This window comes from Polypterus senegalus, chromosome 8 (genome assembly GCF_016835505.1).
Source record: "Polypterus senegalus isolate Bchr_013 chromosome 8, ASM1683550v1, whole genome shotgun sequence".
In the NCBI taxonomy this organism is placed as follows: domain Eukaryota; kingdom Metazoa; phylum Chordata; class Cladistia; order Polypteriformes; family Polypteridae; genus Polypterus; species Polypterus senegalus.
The window spans coordinates 182,886,248-182,902,774 of record NC_053161.1 but is presented as its reverse complement, the minus strand read 5'-3'; the positions used below and the strand labels follow the sequence as shown (position 1 = coordinate 182,902,774).

Genomic DNA, 16,527 nt, shown 5'->3' with positions numbered 1-16,527 from the left:
CATCACACACTGCATACACAGGTTTAACTTTCCCAGTCCTGCAAACTTTAGCGAAGTGGTTCAACTTACTACATTTTTTACACTGTCTTCCTTTAGCTGGACATTGACTCTTTCCACCTTGTGCTTTGTTTCCGCAGTAGCTGCACTTCTCAATATGCTCGTATGTATCAATCGCTTCATATTCTTTTGCTGCCTTCTCAATTGTGTAATGCGCTCTTTGGAGTCCTTGCTTGTTGTCCACGTACTGCGTTCAAAGTTGGTTCACGTGAGCTGCTTGGGGTGCCTGCATCGAAGGTTCTCAGCTGTGCTTGTGCGATCTTGCAATGTCCACAGCTTTGTTTAATGTTGGCTCAGACCCTGCGCTCAAAAGTTTCTCTCGCACTTTCATTGAATTTACACCAAACAGTATTCTATCCCTGACTATTTCATCTTCATTTGCATAAGCACAGTGCTTCACCAGCAATTTGAACTCCGTTACAAAGTGATCAAAAGTCTCGTTTATCCCCTGCGTCTTCTCATTAAATTTGTATCTCGCGAATATTGTATTCGTCTTAGGCATGACATATGCATCAAAGCAGTCATAATAAGTTTTCAGTACCTTGGCTTCCTTCTGGGTGACAGTCCATGTGTTGAAAATGACTCTTCCTTTTTCCCCAGTCCACAGGAGCAGGTAGTTGCATTTCTCACTCTCATCTTTGCCTTTTAGCTTCCCAGAAAACATCAACTCCACGTGTTGTCGGAACGTTTTCCATTCCCCTGGCAGGTTAAGAGAATCCCAGTAAATTCTTGGCGAGGGAACTGCAGCAAAATCCATGACTGTCCTCTATTCTGACACCATGTCTTGTTTTCACAAATTGTGCAAAATTAAATGATGGCAATCAAGGTCCTTTTTTCTGGCGCCTTCCTTATGACATAGGTGCCTAAACAATGCCTGATAATAATACTTTTCAATGACATATCTTAAAACAAAACTGCACATATATGTATTAATATTTTGTTGACACATAAATATTACAACAGAGGTGGAAAAGGACAAAGTGCAGGTCTCTTATGAAATTCTTAGAACTCTCTGGAAGTCCTATCAAGATGCTGTGAGATCAGCAAAATCACATTTTTTATCGTGTTTAATTGTGAATGCTGCCTCGAGACTTAGGGTGCTATTTAGCACCATAAACACTCTTTTAAATCCACCTATCAGCGACTTCCCTGAGAGTACGCCTGAGACCTGTGAGCTTTATCTTAATTATTTTATAAGTTAAATTGAAGCCATTCATTCAAGCATTATTCTTCCAAGTGTTGATTACTGTAGGAAGACACCAGTAACTCTAAGGCCAGTGCACAGCCAGTTTACTTCCTTTCAGCCTATTGCCTCTTCTCAGCTATCTGATATAATCCTGCATATAAAATCTTCCAATTATCCACTAGATACCTTACTCTCACGTCTATTTAAAGATACTTTTAAAGTGTTTAGTCCAATTGTGTTGGCTATTATTAACAACTGTCTAAAATACGGTATAATTCAAGACAACTTTAAACATGCAATTGCTTAGCCTTTGCTGAAGAAGCCCACACCTGATCCTACACCTCTTTCAAACTATAGGCCTATTTCTAAGTTCCCATTTCTGTCCAAAATTATGGAGAAAGTGGTTTCTTTGCAGTTAATTTCATATCTGGAGGATAACAATGTATGTGATGTGTTTCAGTCAGGTTTTAAAAAACTTCATAGTGCTGAATCAGCTCTGCTGAAGGTAACAAATGATAATCCATTAACTTTGGATGCGTATTTGGGCTCTTCTGCAATCTTGGTCTCTCCTCTGCACATATCCAAACCAACGCAATCTCACCTCTCTGACTTTGTCTCCCAACTGTCCAACTTGAGCTGACCCTCTAATGTCCTAATTTCTAATCCTGTCCATCATTGTCACACCCAATGCAAATCTTAGCATCATCCACCTCCAGCTCTGTCTCCTGCTTTCTGATCAGTGCCACCATCTCCAGCCCATATAACATTGCTGGTCTCACTACTGTCCTGTAGACCTTCCTTTTCACTCTTGCTGACAAATCACTCCTGATACTCTTCTCTACCCACTCCATTTCACTTCCACAATCCCCATTACTTTGTACTATTGATCCCAAGTATTTAAACTTGTCCATCTTCGCCAACGCTATTCCCTGCATCCTCACCCTTACACTGACCTCCCTCTCATTTACACACATGTATTCTATCTTGTTCCTACTGACCTTTATTCCTCTCCTCTCTAGGGCATATCTCCCCCTCTACAGGGTCTCCTCAACCTGCTCCCTACTATCGCTACAGATCAACAATGTCATCAGCAAAGATAATAGTCCACGAGGACTCCTGTCTAATCTTGTCTGTCAACCTGTCCATCACCATTGCAAATAAGAAAGGCCTCAGAGCCGATCCCTGATGTAATCCCACCTCCAAATTGAATGCATCCATCACTCCTACCGGAGACCTCACCACTGTCACACTTCCCTCATACATATCCTGTACAACTCTTACGTACTTCTCTGCCACTCCTGACTTCCTCATATAATACCACAGCTCTCTCTATTAATATGCTTTCTTCAGGTCCACAAAGACACAATGCAACTCCTTCTGGCCTTCTCTATACTTCTCCTTCAACACCCTCAGAGCAAATATTGCATCTGTGCTGCTCTTTCTTGGCATGAAACCACACTGCTGCTCACAAATCATCACCTCGCTTCTTAACAAAGCATCCACTACTCTTTCCAATAACTTCATGCTGTGGCTCATCAATTTTATTCTCCTGTAGTTCCTACAACTCTGCACATCCCCCTTTTTCTTAAAAATCTGTACCAGTACACTTCTTCTCCACTCCTCAGGAATCTTCTCACTTTCCAATATTCAGTTAAACAATCTGGTTAAAAACTCCACTGCCATCTCTCCTAAACACATCCATGCTTCCACAGGTATGTTATCTTCACCATTGGCTTTTCCATTCTTCATGCTCTTCATAGCTGCCCTTACAGCTCCCCATCTCTCTGATTATCCCACTTATTCATTGCCATCCTCTTCCTCTGTATACTCTCCTGTACTTCTCCATTCCACCACATGTCCGTCACCCCACCCCGATTTGTCCAGATCTCACGCCAAGCACCCTTCTTGCTGTCACCCTTACTACATCTGCTGCAGTTGCCCAATTGTCTGGTAACTCTTCAGTGCCACCCAGTGCCAGTTTCGCCTCCTCAGTAAACTCAACCTTGCAGTCTTCCTTTTTCAACTTCCACCATTTGATCCTTGGCTCTGCCTTCACTCTCTTCCTCTTCTTGATCTCCAGTGTTATCCTACAAACCACCATCCTATGCTGCTTAACTACACTTTCCCCTGCCAACACTTTTCAGTCTTCAGCCTCCATCAGATTGACTCTTCTACATAGGATGTAATCTACCTGTGTGCATCTTTTTCCACTTCTGTATGTAACCGTATGTTCCTCCCTCTCCTTAAAATACGTATTCACCACAGTCATGTCCATCCTTTTGGCAAAATCCACTATCATCTGACCTTCTTCATTCCTCTCCTTGACACCATACTAACTGTTACCTCCTCATCTCCTCTGTTCCCTTTACCAAAATGTCCGTTGAAATTTGCTCCAATTTTCCAACTTCATAATCAGTACTCTGTCTGACACTCTTTTCAGCTACAAAACACCCTTGACATACTGTTTCTTCAGAATAACCCCTGCTCTATTTCTCCTCCCATCTACACCATAATAGAACAATTTAAACCCACCTCCGATCCTCCGGCTTTACTCTGCTTCCATTTGTCTCTTGCTCACACAATATATCAACCTTCCTTCTCTACATCATATCTGCTAACTCTCTTTCCTTACCAATCATACTATCAACATTCAAAGTTTCTACCCTCAGTTCCACTCTCTTTACTCTCCTCCTCACTTCTTTCCTTTGGACATGTCGCCCCCCTCTTTTCCTTCTTCCACCAACAGTAACCCTATTTCTGCCAGCACTCTGTTGTCTATCAGTACTGGTGGCGGCCATTCTTAACCCAGGACTTGACCTATCCGATATGGAAATCTATTTTGTTGTCCACGTGTTGATCTGGCAAAATTTTACACCGGGTGCCCTTCCTGACGTAACCCTCCCTATTAATCCGGGCTTGGGACCCGCGTGAAGAAACACACTGGTTTGTGCATCCCCTGTGGCTGGGTTCTGACCCAACTGATCTCCCAGCCTTTTATTTGACATTTAACAGAAAGTTTTCCATCTGCCTTTATGTTGTAGAGATTTGTAATGCTGAGGCTGAATGTGGCCACACTGCTGTGTTGTATTAAAAAGACGATTGTCAAAGGCAAACAAATTCTACTGTAAGGCAATTTGGTGATAAAAGTAAAGAGTCTGAAAAGCTTGCCATCTATTAAGAGTAGAGTGTCCAGTTGTTAAAGTATGAGCTTGTGTAATGTCGGTATAGAGGGTGCTGATGTCTAAGGCTGCATGTATAGAAATACTGCAATGTGGTGTATTCTGTATCGGACACGTGAAAGCAGTAAACAGATTGACTAAATGCACAAAACTTTAAATATGTAGGTCTATGAATTGTGTAGTCAATTAAGGAACAGAGCTGCGAGCAGATACAATAGGTCTACCTGGAGAGTTTTAGATAGATAGACAGATAGATAGATACTTTATTAATCCCAAGGGAAAGTTCACATACTCAAGCAGCATACTGATAAAAAGCAATATTAAAGAGTGATGAAAATGCATGTATAACAGATAATAACTTTGTATAATGTTAACATTTACTCCGCTGGGTGGAATTGAAGAGTCACATAGTGTGGGGTCTCCTCAGTCTGTTAGTGGAGCAGGACGGTGACAGCAGTCTTTCGCTGAAGCTGATCCTCTGTCTGGAGATGATCCTGTATAGTGGATGAAGTGGTTTCTCTATGATTGACAGGAGCCTGCTCAGTGCTCTGCCATGGATGTCAAAATGTCCAGCTCCGTGCCTACAATAGAGGATGCCTTCCTCACCATATGATATATATTTTAGGAAATCAATAAAGTCTTGCAATTTAAGGGGGAGAATTTAATTAAAAAAACAAGCAATTTATCTATATAACTTGTTTCAGTAACGTCAGTGTGTTTTCTGAGAAGAATGGAGATGTGTGAAGTGGGATCAGACTTCAGCAGATGATAACAGGATGTACCTCCTAAATGCCTCCATCTCTCCTCCAGGTATTTGTTCCTGTTTAAGATTAGAATTGCACCACCTGCACCAGCTCATCAATTGGTGATTGACTGCAGGTTATTAGCTAGTACAGCCTTTAATGTTTTTAGTTTTGATCTGAGGTTACGTTTATAATTCTCCTTAACGTGTTTTTCTTTTCTTTATTTAACAATTTCACTAACAGCTTCTAATTACCCTCATTAGATATGGGGGTCTTCCCAGACTGTCTTAAGACTGCTGCTGTTAAATCCCTGCTCAAGATAAAATAATCTCGACTCCTCTGTTTTTGACAATTTCAGACCTAATTCTAACCTGCCTTTCTTAAGTAAAATCCTAGAGAAGGCAGTCATTATGCAGTTAAATGACCACCTCAATAAACCTGCTGTTCTTGATAAGTTTCAGTCGGGTTTCAGAACAAATCACAGTACAGAAACTGAGCTAGTTAAAGTAGTAAATGACTTGTGGGTAAATGCAGACAGAGGCCATTTATCTGTTCTTATCCTCTTAGATCTGAGTGCCACATTTGATACTATTGATCACAATATTCTTATAAATCACCTTAGTCAGTGGGTGGGCCTTTCTGGCAGGGTCTCAAATTGGTTTGAGTCTTACTTGGCAGGTTGAAAATTCTTTGTTAGTTGCAGTAATTATACTTCAAAGACACATGATATTCTATATGGTGGTCCATAAGGCTCTATCCTGGGTCCACTGCTCTTTTCGATCTCCATTGCTTCCATTAGGTCAGATTATCTCAAGGCTTAATGTGAGCTACCACAGCTACACTGATGACACACAACTGTACATATCAATAGTGCCTGAAGCTAAACTTAAAAGAAGTGGTGAAGTGGCCTTCTGCTGTTACGCACCTAAAATCAGGAACAGCCTGCCAATAGGAATTTGCCAGGCTGATACAGTGGAGTACTTGAAAAAACTGCTGAAAACACATTACTGTAACATGGCTTTCTCATGGCTTCATTTTAGTTTATTCCTGATATTCTGAATATGCATTGAATTATCATTTTTATCATGGCTCCGTAATCTGTACTAAAGCCTACCATCTCTCCTGTTCTTTTTCCGGTTTTCTGTTGTGGTGATGATTTGCGCCACCACCACCTGATCAAAGCACTGTGATGTCCATACATTCATGGATTGAAGGCCACATGACCATCATCATCAATTTATTCCATGTGAAGCCTGAAAACAATGAGGACTGATTGAGTTCACTTATGTTAGGTGGGCTGAGTGGTCTCGTGGCCTCGGATCCCCTGCAGATGATGTTGTTTTTTTCTCCAGCCCTCTGCAGTTTTTTTTGTTTGTTTGTTTTTTCTGTCTTCCTGGCCATCAAACCTTACTTTATTCTTTGTTAATTAGTATTGCCTAATTTTATTTTTATATTTTTCTTTCTTCATCCAGTAAAGCACTGTGAGCTACATCATGTGTATGAAAATGTGCTATAGAAATAAATGTTGTTGTTGACTTTTAAAAACTTGACTCAGACTATTTTTACTATTCACAGACTTTAAGAAAGGACCCTTCTGTTTGTTTTCAGTGGGCTGCCATGACAGGTGGGAGTTCTCACTTTCTCCTGTAAGTAGACATTGTATTCAAATACTTAGAAACTTCTGTTGCACCTGAAAGCTTTCTAGTGACCTGGGGTCTCATGTATAAATGGTGCGTAAGCACAGAAATGTTGCGTAAGAACATTTCCACGTTCAAATCTCGATGTATAAAACCTACACTTGGCGATAAGCCACGCACATTTCCACGTTACCTCATACCCTGTCATACACAAGTTCTCCGCTCGGTTTTGCAGACTGGCAGCACCCAGCGTCAAAGCAGTGCTACTGTTCCTGTGTTGTTACACCTTATTTTCCTGACGCGGCTTTATAAATACACTGAAATTAACTGCATATTGTTTATTAGTGTAATGCATCTGATTGTAATTAACCTGTAACAATATAATGATCCTTGGAATGGCCGTAGTATTCCAAATACCATAACTGCTTTAGCGTTGTTACTCTCACTGCACCTTTTTTTCGTCTTTCAGCTGCTCCCGTTAGGAGTTGCCACAGTGGATCATCTTTTTCCATATTACTCTCGCTGTACCACTTAAAGTATTTATATCACTGTATCTGAGTGGGGAATCACAGCAGCAGCTGATCGGAAAGAGAATTATCGGTATACAGCATCAAGCCCATGCTGCCTCAGCCACAGCAAAATGCTTCAGAGACTTTCCTGTACGGACCTCGCGGTTCAGAAACAGTTTCATCCCAAGAACTTTGAACAGTCAATCAGTCCATCAAGTGCTCCTTTTAGAACTGTTTGGACTTATAAGTACAATCACCTCACTGTAAACTTACACTACAGTTATAATATTGCACAACCTGAGCCACTTTATAAAGCGCGTATTTACATATGATGTCGATATCATTTTTAAGATGAAATGCAGCAAAATATGTTGATTATATTATATAGATAAAACTTTTTTATTTAAATAATCTGTACTGTTAATAATTAAAGATGTGTGGACACGGCTCCGAAGCGTTAGCTAGTTTACGGATTGATCCTACCTTGTGCTGTATTCTTTCTGGGGCTGACGCGACACTGGAAGGATAGATGGATAGAATAATTGAACATGTACTACAAAGATATTTCAATGTTCCTTAAAAGTTTTGAAGAATCGTCGTTATAAGCTTACAGATGGCTTAACGTCTATTACAGAGCTGATTGTGTGGCGATTAGGTATTTGGAGAAAGGAAAAGTAAGGACAGGAATTGGAAGTTAGTACGTTTGAAAGAGACAGTACTGCTACAATAATTTCATCAGAGGTCGTGCACAATCACTGCGCTATCGTGTTCCCCTGTTTAATAACATGGTTTAACTCTTATCATCATGAAAAAGATATCACGTATACACCTCAGTATTTTAATTATTCAGAGAACTGTAATATCAGGAATGTAATGGATTCTGTGTCCAGTCGGAGAAAGAGAAAGCGGAAGCACATAGTGATTCACACACATACAGCACATAGAAGAACAAATACAAAACAAAGCATTTAACGTGCTACTTTAGTTACGATGGGATTTGAGAAACTAGTAAATTAAACGATTTTAAGATGAAGTTTATGATGTTCTGCTTTAATGACAAAATAAACTACATGATTAAAGTGGAAATTTCAAGATTAAAGTTGACATTTCGTGCGTTTTTCCCCACTGTGTGCTTATTTTTATTTTTTTTTTTCTGTACCCTAATAAGCATTCTTATGACACTCAGACGGTGGGCTACGACTCGGCTTTTCATGATGACTTTGATATCTGACTTCTTTTTTTTGTTTATCCCACTGTTTAAACCAACAAATATTACGTTTTTCCTTTGCCTCCACTTGGTATTCACTGAAATTCTTATATTTCCCCCCGTGCTTTTCCCATTGTCTTTTTACAGAACGCTAAGCTTGAGTGCTATTTATATTGATTTGCATATTCAAAGAGGCGTAATTCTGGGAGGAGTTGGGGCGGGACAGCAAGCGGGTGCACGAGCGTTACTTTTCACGCTGACCGGATTTATGTAGCAGAAGAACGTGGAAGTTAGAGTACGAACAGATTCCTGCATCTGGATTTTTCTGTGTGTAAGCACAGTTCGGCTTTTGTGCTTACGTCATGTTAGTGTGAATTCCACGCACGGCGTTATGCATGAGACCCCGGAAGCCCACATAGTAAGCTAAATGCACTTTAATGCTACAGTCTGTGGCGTAGCCATGGATCGTGCAGATTGTGCAAAGTGCAAGGGCCTACGAGCTTGGGGGGCCCACTTGGGGCCGTACAGATTTAAAACACAATTCAATAACTTCAATCACTTGCACAGTTAATTGACTTAATAATTCACAGTTTTATTTGCATGTTTGCACGATCACCAGGCAGGTCCATGATGATATTACATATTCGGCAGGCCTATAGTTTACACATATTAAGAGTTTGAAAACTCAGAGCCTAATCAGAGGCACAACACGTCTGTCCTCCTTACAGAGGAGTGCACATTCCCAATTTTGGTGACCTTGGGTGTACCACAGCCGACATGAACGGAAGTTTTGAAGGACGTCACATGAATGGTGTAAATCTACATTATTATTGTAAATAATTGTTACTTTTGTACTTTGATTTGATGTCAACAATTTTTGAAATTCAAACTCGTAAACAGTAAATCATAGCAATTCTGTTGTTAAGTTATGGTCCACGTTAGTCGAATATTTGAACAATTTGACACTTTTTATACTCTTACCGTTCAACACCATGTCGGCCAGTAGCAGCGGATCTGGCAACCATTATAAGAGTGGTGCTACTAAACGTAAGGCACGCCTGTAACAGGAATTGAAACATGCCAAGCTTACCAAGATTTCTGCTTTTCTCAAAACTGAGAAAGCGCCAGCGGTGGGAACAGAGAATGCTGATGCTGGTGAATCGTCACAAAAGGCACAAGCAGGTTATGCAGACAGTGCAGGAATTGAAATTGTTGCAACTACCAAGTCTGTAAGTATAACGATACAATGGCTTCAGGTCAGGTGCTGTCTGCTAAAACCATTAAAAATGGAGAAACTATTAAAGACAAACTAGCAACATATATGACCAAGCAATTTCCTATCGACACGGCAAATTTTTTGGAACCACTGACACCTTCCTTTATGAACTTATGTAAAATGGGTCGATGGTTTTGTCGTTTTAATTAGTTACAAATAGAAATGGCTTCATTTTATAGCACAGAACAGTTTCTGATTTCTAGCTTAAGTTACATCTTCCTTCACAAAGTTGTTTTGGAATAGCAAGCAAGTCCACATCTTACATCTATTTATGTATGACTACTGCTACCCACACCTCCCACATTCCATTCCCACAACTGAATTTATTTTTACGAGCAGATGTAATAAAGTGATTTAAAAAAGTTAGTGCAAATTCCATTTAGAGAGCTGGTTTATTTGTCACCAGCGTGTGATTATGATAGTGACGCGGTCGAGGACACCACTGCCCAGCCGGCCCCTAGGATCAAGTTGAGAATAAATTACTAACTGTTATGCCAGACAGGAGAGGCTCACCTCAGGGTGCTGCACGGGGGCCTTCAGCAAGAGAGCTACGTCACTGACTACAGTGAGGGACGAAATCTGAATTACAATGATCTGCAGATGTGGACTGAAATACCACAAACTATAAATGTGCAGCTTACGGATTTGATCAACACTGACGTCAATCTGTTTCAGCTGTGTGAGCTTTACTGTACTCTGAACATGTGACAGTAATGACCCCCTAAACACCAGAGTGGCTGTCACACAGTTTTGAAAGGATCGAATAAGAGAATGAAGGGACCGCACAATAAAACTGCCAAGAATTGTTAACAGCATCACGTCCAGACAGAGGAGCAGCTTCAGTGACAGACTGCTGTCGCCATCCTGCTCCACTGACAGACTGAGGAGACCCCACACTATGCGACTCTTCAATTCCACCCGGGGGAGTAAACATTAACATTATACAAAGTTATTGTCTGTTATACCTGCATTTTTATCACTCTTTAATATTGTTTATTATCAGTATGCTGGAGTATGTGAATTTCCACTTGGTATTAATAAAGTATCTATCTATGAAAAGAAACCACCCGGGCAAACCAATTCAGATCAGATATGGCTTAGTGTGCTCAAAATCTAGAAAAAGAAGACAAAGTTAACATACAAGCTACTGAGTGTTCAGTTAGTTAACTTGGATGTAAAGAAAGTTAATGACTATTACCTAGCGGTTTACTAGATAACATTTTCGAATAATTTGTCATGGATTCTTGCATTTTATTGTTCTAACAGATTCAGTTAGTCGGTATCAAGCAAGGGGTTTCATTAAAAAGTTAAGCACAATTAAGAATAAGAACAACAGAATGGGATGAGACACATAAGTGACCGAAGATTACTGTGATAAACAGGAAAAGGACCAGGAGATGACACGCCAGCTTAACAGCACCATACCAGGACCGAGAAAATGACAGATAGATAGACAAAGCCAAGGAAGGCACAGTGGATTAAAGAAACCCCAAGCTGCATCTACAAGAAAGCTGGTAGCACACTGAGCCACAGATGTGCAGCCATCACACGGACAGTCACGAGGTAGAAATGACATTAAAAAAGTTAAATATGGGGATATGAAGGGCGGAGCGGGCACTCTGATGAGGGTCTCTGATGACTGGCTGCCCAGCTCTCTCTTCTTCTTCTCCTATATTACACAAGTGCATACCTGTTCCGTGTGGCTCAATCCACATCTTCCACTCCACTGACTAGCATGTCTGTGTGGTCCTGTTGATGGTCAAACACTGGACGACAAAATCAAACTGGTCGTTCTGGTGAGAAAGGAAGACCAGATGGCAGAGAGAGCAGTTGATGCAGAAAGCGAGAGAAGAAAACAAAATGGGTGTAAAATGACATGGATTGCTTGTGTGTTATTTATACTTGCCTATAGTTAATTGTACAGTTATGCTAATGTATATGTGAATATTTATATATCTGTATAAGGGCAGCTCACAACATGAGGCTGGGATTGGAGCTCTAACTTCTCTCTACATGGAGTTTGCATGTTCTGCCCGTGTAACTGTGGGTTTCTTCCAGATGGGTCCGCTTTCTCTCACAGTCTAAAGATATGCAGCAGAGATGAACTGGTGTGTTAATGTGGCTTGTGTGCGTGTGACACCAGGTGTTCTTCCTGCCCTGTGCTCGATGTCTGCTGGAATTGGCTCCAGCGGCCCAACAAACCTGCCTTGATTCAGTAAATGGATGGATATTTATGTACTGTATTATTGTTCCCTTCTGCATATCTGTTTATCTTTTTAGTTCTTTATTTTTATACGATTGTTTTGTTAGTTGTATTACTGTTTCTGCTTTGGTAAGACGTGTGGATATTTGACACTGACAGAAAGAGACAGGTGGGGGTGAAAATGAACCTCCCTTGAGAGCGGAGCGCTGACTCGAGCCGCACAGCTATCTAAATCCGTCAGGCTGATGTGTGACCCGCTGTGATCAGAGACAGAGACCAACAAAGGAGCCACACGGACATGCTGGTAAGTCGAGTGGAAGACGCGGGTTGAGCCACACGGGACAGGTACGTACTTGCGGTATATACGAGAAGAAGAAGTGAGCATTGACTCCTCATCGGAGTGCCCGCTCTGCTCTTCACATGTTTAACTTTTTTATAGTCCCCACACTATGCGACTCTTCAGTTCCACCCGGGGGAGTAAATGTTAACATTTTTTTTTACTTAATTTTTATTACTATTTAATTTAATATTGTTTCTTTGTATCAGTATACTGCTGCTGGATTATGTGAATTTCCCCTTGGGATTAATAAAATATCTATCTATCTTTCTATCACTCCGCGCTGCTGCTGCTCATTTCTACTCCGTGATTGTCCGCCTGATGGCTGCACATCTGCGTCTTTGTGCGCTGCCGGCTTTTTTAAAAATGGAAGCTGGCTGCTGATCGGGGTTTCTTTAATCCGCTGTGCCTACTTTGGTCATTCGTTAGTGAAAGAATGTAAAATACCCCACCCAGCGGCACCGTGCACGTGCCCCGGACTGACTACCCGTGTCTCTATGTTTTGCCAGCCGGTCGGTGGTGCCAGCACGCGCCTGAGAAGCGCGAGGCAACCGTTGATTTGTTACACGCACGAAATAAACACAATGATGTGATGTAACGTTCATTAAAATACTGCGCAACTTAAAAACATGAATTGCATTTGCATCTTCGAGAGCCGTAATTCCTGGTTAACTGGGTTGCTCTTTCTAATTATTGATACTAAGGGTGAAAAGTCAGCGTTACTTCTCAATTGTATCCGGCTGCAGGTCGAAGATTCAGCCTTTCACCCCGCAGCTATCCGATCTACGTGCCTGTTGGATTCGTGCGCGCAGACATTTTGAAAGCCTAACATGCCGTAAAGTGTTCACGCATGCGTTAAACAGATTGGGCAGCACCGTAAAGTGTGCGATGACGTAGTCTATCACTACACACGCGCGCGCGAATCTGGCCGACAACGGGCGTAGAGAGAGAATTACTAGACGCCGCATGAACAGCAGCATCGTACGTCAACGTCGCCGCCATATTGCGAGTGGCACTGCAGTGGAGTGAAGTAATGGACAAATATGCCTCACGCATGTGCTGCTTGGGATTGTACAAACCGCTGTATGCTCCAAACCAGATCGCGGGGGATTATATTTCATAGGTAAGGCTGAACAATTGTTTTGGTTATATTTGACCATTAGAAAATCCCATTTTATAATCTTTACTCTAGCCACGCCAGGCTAAGCTAGCAAAGCTATGCATTTATGTACTCAAGTGAGCCTCCAAACAACCTTTTGGTTAAATGTATTTAGTCAGTAAGTAGCTGTTAACATTTCTCAAACTTTGAAGGTTTCCTAAAGAAATCCACCTCAGGAAGCAGTGGGAGGTCAGGTAGCCCTTAGATAGGATTTTGACAAAGCTGCCATGTGACGCTTGCCGTACTAGTTTGGTAACAGATGCTGTACCGGCATTATATGATCAAAGCTACCACTCGCTCACATTAATAAACAAAGAAGGTGTGATGATTCCTTCTGAGGGTACAGTCAAGGTGGTCAAAGTAGCTGAGCGTGTTACCCGACAGTCGACATTAGGGCAAGCTGTCAGTGTATCCTTGATCAATCAGTTTATTTGGGCTGAGATTGGTTCAGGTGATGTGTTTTTTTCTCAAGGAGCACATCGAGGAAACACAGTTTGAAATTGACAACCATCATTTTATGCTCATGTCTTTAGTTATGTCTGTCTTCCACAAACTAAGGCTGCACCATATTGCCAGACTGAATACTCTCAAATTACAGAGCGGCAGCATACGTAAAAAGCTATCTAAGACAGTTCTGTTTCAAGGATTTTAGATCCTATTCTGTATATTTTTAATTTGTGTGTGTGTGTGTGTGTGTGTGAGAGAGAGAGAGAGAGAGAAAGATTGAGGGAGGAATGAGTGAAATGTTTTCAGAAATTAAGCCAATTTGTATACAATACAATAAAATTATTTATTTTTGTCATCGAGTGTATCATTTCACTGTTAATAGAAAGACAGACAAAGATAACTGGCAGTTATAAAATCCATCAATGTAGGGACATCATGGTGCTTTGATTAGGTGGTGGTGGTGCAGGTCGTCACCACAGAAAACCGGCAAAAGAAACAGAAGAGAGAGTAGGGGTCAGTACGGATTTTAGAGTCACCATGAATAATTATGATAATAAATTGAATATACAGAGTATCAGGATTAAATTAAAATGAAGTTATGAGAAGGCCATATTACAGTAATGTGTTTTTAGCAGTTTTTATAAAGTGCTCCACCGTATCAGCCTGGCGAATTTCTATTGGCAGGCTATTCCAGATTTTAGGTGGATAACAGCAGAAGGCCGCCTCACCACTTCTTTTAATTTTAGCTCTTGGAATTCTAATCAGACACTCATTTGAGGGTCTAAGGTTATAATTTGGAATATATGGGGTCAGACACTCTGATATATAAGATGGAGCGAGATTATTTAAGGCTCTGTAAACCATCAGCAGCATTTTAAAGTAAATTCTGAAAGACACAGGTAACCAGTGTAGTGACATCAAAACTGAAGAGATGTGCTCAGATTTTCTTTTCCTAGTTAGGATTCTAGCAGCTGCATTCAGCACTCGTTGCAGTCGATTTATGTCTTTTTTGGGTAGTCCTGAGAGGAGTGTGCTACAGTAATCTAGTCGACTAAAAACAAAAGTGTGAACTGATTTCTCATCATCTTTCAATGTTATAAGAGGTCTAACTTTTGCTATGTTTCTTAAGTGAAAAAATGCTGTCCAAGTAGTCTGATTAATATGCGATTTAAAATTCAGGTTACAGTCAACAGTTACCCCTAAATTCTTTACCTCTGTCTTGACTTTTTTATACTAATACATCAAGTTTATTTCTAATAACCCCATTATATCCATTATTGCCAATCATTAAAATTTCTGTTTTCTCTTTATTTAGCTTGAAAAAATTACTATTCATCCATTTAGAAACACAAGTAAGACATTGTGTTAGTGAAACAACAGCTTCAGGGTCATCAGGTGCTATTAATAAATACAGCTGCGTGTCATCAGTATAGCTGTGGTAGCTCACGTTGTGCCCCGAGATAATCTGTCCTAACGGAAGCATGTAGATTGAGAAGAGCAGCGGACCCAGGATAGAGCCTTGTGGAACACCATATCGGATATCATGTGTCTTTAAGTTGTAATTGCCACAACTAACAAAGAATTTTCTCCCTGCCAGGTAGGATTCAAACCAATTTAAGACACTGCCAGAGAGGCCCACCCATTGACTAAGGCGATTTCTAAGAATATTGTGATCAATGGTGTCAAATGCGGCACTCAGATCTAAGAGGATGAGAACAGCTAAATGGCCTCTGTCTGCATTCACCCGCAAATCATTTACTACTTTAATGAGTGCAGTTTCTGTTCTGTGATTTGTTCTAAAACCTGACTGAAATTTATCAAGAATAGCAGGTTTATTGAGGTGGTCATTTAGCTGCATAATGACTGCCTTCTCTAGAATTTTACTTAAGAAGGGTAGGTTAGAAGTGGGTCTAAAATATTCAAGAGCAGAGGGGTCAAGATTATTTTTCTTGAGTAGGGGTTTAACTACAGCAGTCTTAAGACAGTCTGGGAAGACCCCCGTATCTAATGATGAGTTTACTATGTCAAAAATATTATGAATTAGCACGCCCAATACTTCTTTGAAAAAACTTGTTGGTATTGGGTCAAGGACGCAGGTGGATGGTCTCAGTTGAGAAATTATTCTATGTAAATCTATCCTGGTGAAAGAGTTTAATTTGTTTGTAATGGAGTACTGGGGCTTAAGAGGATCTGCAGTGTTGGGAATATATACTATACTCGAAAAATACCCACACTTCGCAACGGAGAAGTAGTGTGTTAAAGAAGTAATGAAAAAGAAAAGGAAACATTTTAATAATAATGTAACATGATTGACAATGTAATTGTGTTGTCATTGTTATGAGTATTGCTGGCATATATATATATATATATATATATATATATATATATATATATATATATATATATATATATATATATATATACATACACATACAGTGGTGTGAAAAATTTGCCCCCTTCCTGATTTCTTATTCTTTTGCATGTTTGTCACACAAAATGTTTCTGATCATCAAACACATTTAACCATTAGTCAAATATAACACAAGTAAACACAAAATGCAGTTTTTAAATCATGGTTTTATTATTT

General features: G+C 40.4%; 1 protein-coding gene across 8 annotated transcripts in view; it reads left to right on the top strand.

The window, feature by feature from the left end:
- LOC120533527 (zinc finger protein 239-like) overlaps positions 1 to 16,527 on the top strand; it is a 304,582-nt gene that overhangs the window by 226,216 nt on the left and 61,839 nt on the right. Inside the window, exon 1 of one of the 8 annotated variants that reach the window (XM_039760454.1) lies at positions 6,745 to 6,811. The exons of 4 other annotated variants lie outside the window; for them this stretch is intronic. In XM_039760454.1, coding sequence (XP_039616388.1) covers positions 6,783 to 6,811 — 29 coding nt within the window. In that variant the 5' untranslated portion in view covers positions 6,745 to 6,782. Of the gene's footprint in view, positions 1 to 6,744; positions 6,812 to 11,700; positions 12,010 to 12,178; positions 12,343 to 16,527 lie in introns of those variants that run through there. 3 more of the 8 variants (XM_039760462.1, XM_039760460.1, XM_039760455.1) reach the window with 3 other exon arrangements.